At 41.8% G+C, this 12,052-nt stretch overlaps 1 protein-coding gene across 1 annotated transcript; it reads left to right on the top strand.

Annotated features, from left to right (window-relative positions):
- The first annotated feature begins 2,282 nt into the window (after window positions 1-2,282).
- On the top strand, window positions 2,283-6,691 carry C1H15orf48 (chromosome 1 C15orf48 homolog). The gene is made up of 5 exons (XM_008524839.2): window positions 2,283-2,540; window positions 2,678-2,739; window positions 2,901-2,986; window positions 3,911-3,971; window positions 5,460-6,691. Exons 2-5 carry the CDS (start codon window positions 2,704-2,706, stop codon window positions 5,526-5,528), a joined length of 252 nt encoding a protein of 83 aa, XP_008523061.1. The 5' UTR covers window positions 2,283-2,540; window positions 2,678-2,703; the 3' UTR covers window positions 5,529-6,691.
- Window positions 6,692-12,052: the final 5,361 nt, after the last annotated feature.

Raw genomic sequence — 12,052 nt, 5'->3', positions numbered from 1 at the left:
GGACCTCGCGTCTCCCACAAGCTCAGTAAACCTGGACATTAACTGAAAGACGGGAAAGTGGCTTTCTGGGTCTAATTCTTATTGCTGCAAATAGAAATACGCAGATCTTAAAGGTTATATGGGCACATCATATCTAACTGTATACTCTGTGAATTTTTTTTTTTTGAGGAAGATTAGCCCTGAGCTAACTACTGCCAATCCTCCTCTTTTTGCTAAGGAAGACTGGCCCTGAGCTAACATGCATGCCCATCTTCCTCTACGCCTGCCACAGCATGGCTTTTGCCAAGCGGTGCCATGTCTGCACGCGGGTTGGTAACCAGCGAACCTTGGGCCGCGGAGAAGCAGAACATGCTCACTTAATCGCTGCACCACGAGGCTGGCTCCTACTCTGTGAGTTTTTAAAACATTTTATTCTGAACATTTTCAAACATGCATAAAAATAGAATAATAAACTCCCACATACCTATCACCTAGATTGAATAATTATTTTGCTGTTTGCTTCATTTGTTTTCATTAACTGAAGTATTTTAAAGTAAATCCCAGACATCATATTTCTTCCTTAACTATCTCCATATGCAATCTCTTAAGGTTTTCTTTTCAGCATAACCATAATACCATTTATCATAGCTAACAAAATTAACAATACTCTTTAATATTATTTCATACCTGGCCTAATAAATGTCTCTTACAGTTGGTTTGTCTATTTGTACATTCAAATAAATACCCTCATCTTTTATAAATTTTCTCAGACCTCCTTAGAATGAATTATCTGTGGAGGGGTTGTTACTTGTGGGCACTAACTTGTAAGAACCCTGAAGTAAAAGACTTGTGTCATTAATCTTTTAAATTTACTGTGTCCCCACTCCCGGAAAAATGCCTAGAGTACTAGAAAACAGTACTGCATCTTGAAAAGAAATGACATTGGTCAAGTAGGGCTCTGAGTTTGAGGTCCTTACCAGGCAGGGGCTACACATTTTAATTTCTTATAAGATTTCTTCCTTCCACTCTTCCTTCCCAGAAAAATTATCTTTAATTAACAAAATGAGGGGTTTTGTTTTTAAAGAACTTTCTGACAAAAGTAGCTTTAGAAATGTCTCCAGTTACCGCTCTGGGGTCACACATTAAGAACCCCTGTCATAATGAGTGGGCAGGAAGCTACATTTATGATCCGCTTCATATAAAACAAATCTTTTCAAACCATAATTACTATTTGTTGAGTGCCTACTACAGGCAAGGCAGAGTGCCACGTGCTTTACATACGTTTTTTCCAATTCCCTCCTGAGCTAGGTTTGTCCCATCTGACAGATATATAAACTGAGACTCATAAAGGTGAAGTAGTTTCCTCGAAATCAGTCTGGTAGTAAAGTGTGGCAGGGGTGGGCTCTGAACTCAGGTCTGTTTGAATGCAGAGCCCTTGTCTAGAATTAAATGAGGTTGAAACAGAGCTGGGTCTGGCCCTTTCCACGGAACATTAAGATGTTTCTGTTTTAACGTTAACTCATAGCTTGGACTTCAGATAGTTTAAAAATAGTTGTTTTTAAACAACTGAGCTTGCGCTCTTGTCTTAACTGCAGTAGCTAAGAGCAGGGAGCAGAAAGAATAGTGATGTCGATGCCAGACAAACCTGGGTTCTGATTACATCTCTGCCTCTTACTGGCTATGTGACTAGAGCATCTCTGAGCCTAAATAACATACCTTGCAAAAATGTGGAGAAGATTCCAGCACAGTGTCTGGCACACAGCCGCTGATTTAATGGAATTGTTGTTCTCCTTATTTCCGTGGTTTTGCAGCCGCCTGCATGCTCTGTGCAAGGCCAGGCTGCTAGCTAAGGGGCGAGTTAAAAGGGGACCTCAAGACGAAGCCAGCCGTCGGGGTCGTCTCAGAGATAGATCTTCTCTCGGAAGTCTTTCAAGCTGATTCTTTTTATTTCTTCTCCCCTAACCCCCTGACTTTTTTCAACGGGAAAAATCAGGATACCATGGGAGTTATTCTGAAAGCACTTTACAATTTAACTTCACTTATCACCATATGTGCGCTACATCACGTTTTGCAGCTTTTAACGTCATTAGATTTAATTCTCATTTACCTGCCTGCACCTGGGAGCCTCCCCTAGGACCCCTGGCTCGGCGGCTTCTTTTCCGGATCCCCTTTTAGAGGGGTTGGTTTTCACCTCTTGTTCCCAGTACCCGACCCTTGCAGGCGCCGGGGCTGGCCGGGAACCACCCGGAGCGCCCACGCCCAGCCCGGGCTCGCGCGGGGCGGCGGGTTAGAACCCGGGCGAGCGGCAGGGGGCGCCGGCGCCCGCGTTCGGCTGCACAGCGTCTGTGGACACGGCGGCCTGCAGGGGGCGCCCGGGAGCCGGCGCCGAGCGGGGAAAGCGAGTCAGGCAGGTCCCGTACGCCCCCTGCCCGCCCGCGTGACCCGAACGCCCGGGCCGGCGCTTCCGGAGCGGTTGTGGTTGGGATATAAGGCGCCGAGGCCGAGGCGCGCTCGGCTCTGGGCGTTAGCTTCGCCTGCGCGGCGCCCCGCCCGTCCCCCAGGTGAGCTGCCCGCGGGCGCAGGCGCCGGCGAGCCGGCCCGAGGCTCGGCTTTGGAGAACGCTGGATGGGTCGACGCCTCCCAGGTTGGGTCCTAGGGGCTGAAGTTTTGATCAATATCTTGGACTTTTTAATTCTAGATTTGGCATTCGACACTGAAGTCATCATGAACTTTTTCCAACTCCTGAGGAAAAAGAAGGAGGTAAGTTTCTAAAGCAGTTGAAAATCTCGACTGAAAATATTAATTTTAAAAGATGAACAGAGGGTGCAAATTTTGAAGAAAGTGTACAATGGTATATAGCAATTCTGTTGTAGTTCACGTTGAAACATCGGAATATTTACTCTCCACCTGTTCTCTGTTAGCTTATTCCTTTGGTGGCGTTCATGACCGTGGCGGCGACTGGAGCTACGTCTTTTGCTCTATATTCCCTTCGAAAAACCGATGTGATGTAAGTAGGCACCATTTATAAAAACGCTTGTGGCAGTGTTAGGTTGACCTTCGGGTTAGGAAATGCATGGTATCAGTTTCCTGGTTTTTCTCCCCAGGATAAGAATGTTAAATTGTGAACTTGGACTAGAAAACATCCTGGTATCAAAAGACTTAAATTATGCTATGAATAAAATTAGTTTGTTTCCTGTATCTAAATATCCTTTCATCCATTGACCCTCCTCCTCTTCTCCTGCAGCGTAGTTTGATTTTTTTTCTTTTTAAGTTTTGAAATTTAAAGTTCTTAAATGGTATTTTGGGATATACATCATCAAAATTAAATCGTTATTTTAAAGAAATTTTTACATTTCAATTTGTTAGAAAGGTCTTTCCTAATTCGGTAGAGTTTATAGATTCAGTTGTCGGCAATGAACCCAATCTCAGCTCTGGATATAGGAAGGTAAAATACCACACATCCTGGAATATGAGCAAGACAAAGACTTGAAACTGATCTGGGCCTGGCGCAGGGCTGGAAAGGCCAGTAAAACTCGCCTCTGACAGAGGGACCTCGTGCCCTGCATTTCACCACCTTACAGCCTTCAAGTCCAGCCCTTCTGCTGGTGCCAGAAACCAGGGCAAGAACACTTTTGCTTGTTCTTATCCTGGCGCTTCCACCCTCGTTGCTACTCATCTTATGGGAACATTCTCCAGTGTGGCCCAATGAAGGGAATCTGACCTCCTACCTGTAGAGGTGTTGATCCTCAATGTTTGAGCCAAACCGTGAAGCTCCTTGAGCGCAGATTGATAGGAATCTTCCCTCAATTTCAGTTAATGGATGAATGCCTGGGTAGGCAGTCTGGGTCTGTCCCTGGCGTGTGTATAGACCCAAGATCAGAGTTGGTTTAAATTCGCTGACTTTGTTTAATCAGCTTTCTTTTATTTTTAGCATTGATCGAAAAAGAAATCCAGAACCTTGGGAAACTGTGGATCCTAGTGTACCTACAAAGGTATTGCTAAATTTGAAAGTGATTTACAGTTAGCTCAAGCCTTAGCACCCTTGTCAGCAAAATAGATGTAATACCTTTCACTTTTAGGGTGCTGGTGAGTGTTAGAGAGGGTGCTATGGAGTTTGAGAGATCTAGTGCAAGTCCTTGTTCCATCATTCACAGGTGATGTTAGACAATTTGCCCTGAGACTCGCAGAATGTATAAAATGGGCCCAATAATAAGGCTCTACCTCAGAATTAAGAGGGTTAAAGAGGATAAAACACATAGAGCCCATTAGTACAGTGCCTCGCCCATAGTAAGCAATCAAATATTAACTTTTATCATTATTATAATACATTATCTCATTTTTATGCTTTATTTATCTAAAGTTAATATAAGGTCTATTGTGATAAATAACAGGAGTTCCTGAAAACAGGAATGACATTCTCTTTAAGCAAAATTAGCTAATATCTACTCATTCTTCTAAGAGTAGTGCCAAGATTTTTCACATTTTAAATATTTTGGAAGTAAGAAATATTTACTCTGTTGGAATGAATACTACTTAGGTCTGTCAGGAAAGATATATATATTTTTTTTAAGTATACTTTTTTTGGTGAGGAAGATTGGCCCTGAGCTAATATCTGTTGCCAATCTTCCTCTTTTTTTTTTCTTTTTCTCCCCAAAGCCCCAGCACACAGTTGTATATCCTAGTTGTACGTCATTCTAGCTCTTTTATGTGGGATGCCACCACAGCATGGCTTGGTGAGTGATGTGCAGGTCTGTGCCCAGGATCTGAACCGGCCAACCCTGGGCTGCCGAAGTGAAGTGTGCAAACCCAACCACTCAGCCACAGGGCTGACCCCTATATGTTTTGGTTTTTTTTTTAACAAAACTTTGTAATAACACAGTTTGACTTAGTGAAGGATGTTTAGGATCTTTGAAACCACCTACATCTCCTAGGTCCTGGGGTGATAGAGAACTTGTGAGGATAAATGAGAATCTCTGCATATGAGTCCTTTGAAAGTCAAGGACTGTCCACAGCTCTCTACCTTTCCCTTATGTATGACTTAGATCCCTTGTACCTTCACTGAGTAATTACAATGAAGAAATTTTATCAAGAGCCTACTGTGTGCCAAGCCCCACGCTAGGAGCATTATCCATCCACTCATAAGGAGCTGATGCACTTTTTTGAACTTATAGGTCATATAAAGCCTTGGGAAGTTTAAAAATTTAGAACTTGTTAAGTGAAAGTGAGGTGAATGTATAATACCCTTCTCTCTGATCCTATAACAATTAGGAACCCCAGGGCTCTTTAGAGGGATAGAGGGATAGAAGCCAACCTGTGTTACTGTTTTGTGCATGTTTTAGAGATGGGAAGAGGTGATTCTTTGACTACAAATGCTGTGGTGGTGCTTTCTTCAGAGGGGAGTGTGGACAGATCCCAAAAGGGGACGAGAGGAGGAAGGACAGATCCTAGCAAAACATTTTTATTTTCCTTTTTTTTTAAAGCTTATAACAATCAACCAAGAATGGAAGCCCATTGAAGAGTTGCAGAAGGTCCGAAGGGCAACCAAATGACCAGCCCTCGCCCCTTTCTTCCCAAGAGTACTCTATGAATCTAGTGGAAACACTTCTGCACAAACTAGATTATGGGTACCAGTGTGCGGAAATGCTTCTGCTACATTTTTAGGGCTTGCCTACTTTTTCGGACTCTGGATAAGGAATTTTAAAGATAGTGCAGTGATAACCACGTAGTCCAAAAATAAGTTTCTATGTTTATTTTCTTGTTGTAAGTTTGAATTTTGCATACTGAAATTTTTATGTTTATGATGCCTGACTGTTTTCCTTGAAATGTATAAAGATTTGTAAATTAGATTGTCTGTAATAAAATACCATTTGTGCAAGATTTCTTAAAGATTAGATACATATTTAAATGGAGGAGAAAGTCTTTTTTTATGGGAGAGAAACACATTTTGAAGCATGGAGCTTCATCTTTTAAATAATATCCAGTGCAAATTTCTGTGTAAACTTTTCTTCCAAGTTTATTCATTCACCAGAAATTTATTGAGCACCAACTGTTAGCTGGGGGACTGTTTTTGTGCAGATGAGATAAAGTAATGAATAAAACTGAATTCTGGAGGGAGATGAAGAAAAGATGGTAATAAGTTCAGTGAGGAAAATGAAGAAGAGATGGGGTATGAGATTGCATAAGGATGGGTCCTGGAGGACGTGCTGGGATTCTGGTGGTGAATAGGAAGGTGGGGCGTGCTGAGATTGGCCCTAAAGATGCCAAGGCTGACAATGGTGCTCCTGTGAGGGTTGGGGAGGGGAGGAGTCTGGGGCACCTCTTCTCTCTGGCCAGTGATGACTCGGAGACTGAAGGTGCAATCAAACCCAGCATTCCTCTGGGTTTCCCTCCTTGACTGTTCTTGAAAATAGGACCAAGTAGAAAATTGCTTTTCATTAACTTTAAAAAAAATTGAGATATAATTCACATACCATAGTATTCATCCATTTAAAGTGCACAATTCTATGGTTTTCAGTATATTCATGATGTTTTTCAACTGTCTCCACCATCTAATTCCAGAACGTTTTCATCACCCCAAAAAGAACCCTGTAACCATAGCATTCATTCTGCCATTCCTGACCCCTCTGCTTCCAGCCCCAGGCAAACACTGATGAATTTTGTCTTTATGGATTTGCCTGTTCTGGATATTTCATATAAATGGAATCATACATTATGTGGCCTCTGTGTCTGATTCCTTTCACTTAGCATAATGTTTTCAAGATTCATCCATGTTATGCCTTCTATCAGTATATCATTCCTTTTTATGACTAATAGTCCATTGTATGGATGGATGCATTTTATTTATCCATCGGTTGGTGGACATTTGGATTCTTCCCACTTTTGGGCCATTATGGATCATGCTGTCATGAACAGCCAGGTACAAGATTTAGTGCAGCCATATATTTTCAGTTCTCTTGGGTATATACCTAGGTTTATTAACTCTTTTAAATAAAGGTGATAGATGCTTTTTTCTTAATTTCTGTTTAAATGTAATAAAAATTTAAGAGAAGGTCTAAATTCTTATCACCGTCAAGGCAATAAAAATAACTAGCTCCTGCTAGAGACTCGGCAATTCTGAAAGGATTAAAGCAAGACTATTTCCGCCAACCTCTGCTGCTTCCTTGTGGCCTCAAGTTTCCTCAGATTGAAAATTTCTCATGTTTCATCTCAAGGAAGTACATGTACCAATTAGGAAGCACAATTTTATTTGCTTAAACTTCTAAAGTGCAATGTGATACCATTTAGGAAAATAAAACTAAACGGCCTTGTGATAGTTGGCCAATGAGGAGAGCAAATTGTAGAGTGTTTTATGAGGGGTGACCATGCCTTTCAACTTTAAAACACAAGCTTCATTGAAATGCGGTGGCTTTAAGGGTGAACGCGGCCATGGAAGGGAGCAGGCAGCAGGTTTGGGAGGGAGAAAGGCCAAGAGTCATATTGACAATTACATTTCAAAAGATTTATTGATTTCATTTTTGGTTGTGTTCTTAGCATTTTCCCCCAATGTCTTATTTCACAAATCTTCAAATATGCAGAGAAGTTGAAAAATTAGTACAAAGAACACTCACGCTTTTTATAAATTAACATTTTGCCACCTTTGCTATATCTTTCTGTATATTATGCTCTTTTAAAACAGAGTCTTTGAAAATGAGTTGCAGATGTCGTAAAGCTTTTCATGCCTAAGAGGAAGGACATTCTAGCTGACTGTAATACAGTATCCTCCCTAAGAAAATTAGCATTAGTACAATAGTATCACCTAACATACAATCCGTTTCTATTTTCTCTCCTTGTAATGTCCTTTATAGCTGTGGTTTTAGGTCCAGAATCCAATCCAAAGTCCACTTGTTGCCCTGAGTCCTCGATAAATATTGGGTCATGAGAACGACTGCAGAGGAGCTTGTTTCAAACTGCTGTCTCTACAGAATTTGATCTGGATAAGATTCTCTTTGATGTGGACTTTGACCTTTTTTAATGTGAGATATCAAAATGACATTCTCGTATAATTTAAATATTTAAGAAGTTGTACGATTACTGAGCATTCATTATGTGGAGGGCATTGTGCTGGCCTCAAGGATCTGACATAGGAAAGGGAGACACACTTAGGAACAAATCAAAGCAATACAGTGACAATAAAGCCAGGATAGAAAGAAGCACATGGTACAAAGGAAAGTTTTCCCAAGAAGATGGATTCTGAAAGACTAATCAGTCTAGTTTCTTGAAAAACCAGTAGTGAGAAGTCAGCAGGGCAATTGAAGTAGAGGTGCGTATTGACCAAGGCATAAGGGGTCAAAATAACATACTTTCTGGAAACTTGGAGTAGTATAACACATGGAATTTAATATTGGACTATAAAGCAGGATAGGTGGAATACGTAGGACCTTTTATGCTATTATCCTGCAGGTACAAAGGAACCAGAAAAGGGTTTTAAGTTGGGGAAAGAGAGAATACAGTTTACTTAATGGAGTATGGGCTATAGCAACGAGAGGTGGGGGGTGCGCATTGGAAGGGACTTTGGTTGGAGGCCAGAGACCAGCTGCTGCCAGTGGCCCAGGGTACAGACAGTAAGGCCATAACCAACCAAGGCAGTGGTGGAGGGAATGAAAAAAAGAGGCTGCATTGGAGAGCAAATGACGAGAAGACCTCAAGGCTCATTGGATGTAGCTGAGGGATATCCAAAATGACTCCAAATTTCTCACCTGAGAGTAGCTGGGTGCGTGGTGGTGCCAAGACGGAAAATATAGGAGCAAAAAAATAGAATGTTCAAGGGAGGGGCAGATAAGGAAGAAAATGAGTTAGGCCTTGGAATCCTGTTGGGAGCCAGGGAGCTATCTATGTAAATTACTTCTAGAGAGCTGCAACGGGGCGTGAGCTGGAGACAGTTTGTGGGGTGGTAAAACCAAGGGCGTGGATGAGATTGCCTACTGGGGGCAGAGGGGAGAGGGCATGTAAAGTGACATGAAGACTGAGCAGAGAGGGACATCGTCATGAAAGACATGGGCAGGGGAAGAGGGTCTGGTCCCTGATGGGGATGGGGAGAAATGGTTAGGGAAGGAGGACCGGGAGATGCGTCCTGGAGCCTAGAGAGGGGAGCTCTACCCTGTCAGGAGTTGTTCCAGTTGGCAATTAAACCAAAGCCTGGAGTCCTTTCAGCTTTATGGCCGTGAGCCTTACGCCAACATCTATAATTCTCTCACATGAGAAACAAGATGTGAAGGAAGCTTTCTGAATAAAAAACTTAAAATCCTGTTCCATATCGCTAAAGACTGGAGTGAGGTCTAATTAAATACTCATTCGCCATCGTTTTTTATTTTCTTGGGGAAATTCTCTCACATCTTAGTTGGGACTTTCTGGTAGAGAATGAAATTACATGCTCTGAAATCAGACCTCTCTGCCACTTAGTACCTGTGTCGCTTTGGACAAACCTCAGGTTCCTCATCTATAAAATTGGGTTAATTTGTACCTGCTTGGGTTAGTTGTGAAGATTATGTGAGATAATAAAGTAGTTAACGTGGTGTTTGACATGTACTAGTTGTTCAATAAGTGTTCCCTTCTCTCTTTTTAAAAAATGATTATCGCTATAAAGTAGAACACTCTTAATGTGTTTAAAATTATATTCTTCCCTGAGTGGGAACATTGCCTGTTTGAAATTCACACATAGCTCTTCTGGTGATGGCTCCACCTTAGTTCACAACGCCCCAGTGATAAACCTTTGCTGGAGCACACCCATAGGTAAATGTACCCCACCTTGACGCCAACCTATGTAGACACCTGGCCAAAGATAAGAGCCACTGCGTCTATGCCCACATAGAGGATCTCCCATCCAGAAAAGACATAGCAACAAAAATAGTTACATATATATACATGTTATACAATATATAAATATATCCTTAGAGACAAATCTCCATATTAATAATCACGATATTCACACAAGCACGTTACATATATCCTCACATTCAAAAGTGATGGTGTGCGGTTTGAATAGGAAGGAGGGTGAAATGAACGCATGTACCTAAGATAGCAGGAGGCGTTGGGATTCGTTTTTCTGGTAATTATCCCTTATAATGTGTTTTCCCCATGCTTAGAAAGCTGCCTCAAGCAATGATATAATTTCTCTCTAGAAACTAAGGCTTTTTGTTTTGTTTTGGTGGTGTGTTACTACATCATCTGCCTGTGTGCATATACTTAGCTACAAAATGAAAATTAGAATAAAATTAAGGAAAACCCCAAATTTGATAACTCTCGCACACACTCGAAAACCAATTTGCTCATTCACCTACTATGACTTATAATATATGTATATATAATAAAATACTGCTTATTTGAAGAGAGGAAGTACTGTTTAAAAAATTAAACTCCACTTTTTTGTATTTATATCGAGTCACGTGTGTGATGTTTCCTTTACTTTGTCGTGTGTAATTGTGAAGTTGATGCTGCTCCGTGGTGTTGGTTAAGGCTGTACGGCCCCAGGCAGGTGAACCTGACTCATTTTATGTTATAATACCTTTGCTTCTCTGAATTCTCCTTGTCAACGTGACTGAGAAATGAGTTCCTACCACAAGGCAAATCTGATCTGTTGTTTGCTTGTTATTTTGGAGACAAGTTCATTGAGTCAACCACTAAACATTTCTCAAATTCTAATTGTTTTAGATTTTTTTGAAGTGGCACCATTTACTTTTAAAATTATTATAATTATTTTTAGATTGGCCCCTGAGCTATCTGTTAACCAATTTATTTTTCTTTCTTCTTCTCCCCAAAGCCCCCCAGTACATAGTTGTATATTTTAGTTGTGGGTCCTTCTGGTTGTGCTATGTGAGATGCCACCTCAACATGGCCTGATGAGCAGTGCCATGCCCGCGCCCAGGATCCAAACCTCTGAAACCCTGGGCTGCTGAAGCCGAGTGTGTGAACTTAACCACTTGGCCACGGGGCTGGCCCCTATTTTTTTTTTTTAATTGAAGTATAGCTTAGATATAATAAAAGGAACAGATCTTAATTGTTAGTTAGAAGCATTTTGATAATTATATGCACCCATGAAACCATCATTCAAAACAAGCTGCTGAACATTTCTGTCACTCCAGAAAGTTCTCGTGTGGCATCACTTACTTTTAAAATTAAAAACCACTGAATTGGACACTTAAAAAAGAGGAGTTTTATGGTATGTCCCACATTTACTTGCTATCTTGCCTCAAGAGATAACAGAGGCTGGCATAATTATGCCATATGCAGTAATCCCTCCCTCCACCATATATTATGTTTGATTTGCTTTTTTCCCAAAAACCCAAAATTGGAAGTTGCTCAAGATTGTAAAAAACACACCAACAAGGGGCTGGCCCTGTGGCTGAGTGGTTAAGTTTGCGCGCTCCGCTGCAGGCAGCCCAGTGTTTCGTTGGTTCGAATCCTGGGCGCGGACATGGCACTGCTCATCGAACCACGCTGAGGCAGCATCCCACATGCCACAACTAGAAGGACCCACAACGAAGAATATACAACTATGTACCGGGGGGCTTTGGGGAGAAAAAGGGAAAAAAATAAAATCTTTAAAAAAAAAAAACAGCACACCAACAAGACCAATGGGGCCAGGGCTTGTGGTTCAGTCTGTCCCTGCCATGACAACAAATAGGCTCTCTGGGCTCTGGTATGGACGGATCTGGGTGCAGAGTCCAGACACTGGCTTTACCTGGTGTCTAAGTGATGCAAATATGACCACCCACAGAGGAAGGGCCCAGGCAGAGTTACCATAGCAACAAGCCTCTCCTCTCCAGGGCAAGGCTGTAACCAAGTGAGGCAGGAGGTCACAGTTGACTTCACAGCTGGATTAGTATATGCTTCACCAACTCCTCTGCCACTGATATATGTTAGGGCTCGCTCAGCAAGCAAGGAACCCTCAACGTCACCAAACCAAATCCTTCCAAACCACACTAGAAATCTGGCTAATTCTTTCAGTAGAAGAGTGGTTCTCAAACTTTAGCTGTATCTCAGAATCTCCTGGAAGACATGTTAAAATGGGTCCCAAACTCACAATTTCCACTTCAGT

The sequence above is a fragment of the Equus przewalskii genome, chromosome 1 (assembly GCF_037783145.1).
Source record: "Equus przewalskii isolate Varuska chromosome 1, EquPr2, whole genome shotgun sequence".
Lineage (NCBI taxonomy): Eukaryota > Metazoa > Chordata > Mammalia > Perissodactyla > Equidae > Equus > Equus przewalskii.
Note: the sequence above shows the minus strand (reverse complement) of the source record. Positions and strands in the feature narration are given on the sequence as shown.

Bases quoted from the DNA above. Each gene is read 5' to 3' on its own strand.
- C1H15orf48 (XM_008524839.2), top strand. From the start codon at position 2,704: ATGAACTTTTTCCAACTCCTGAGGAAAAAGAAGGAG. The intron at 2,740-2,900 runs GTAAGTTTCTAA...GTTCTCTGTTAG, and splicing joins TCCTGAGGAAAAAGAAGGAG to CTTATTCCTTTGGTGGCGTT. The intron at 3,972-5,459 runs GTATTGCTAAAT...TTTTTTTTAAAG, and splicing joins ATCCTAGTGTACCTACAAAG to CTTATAACAATCAACCAAGA.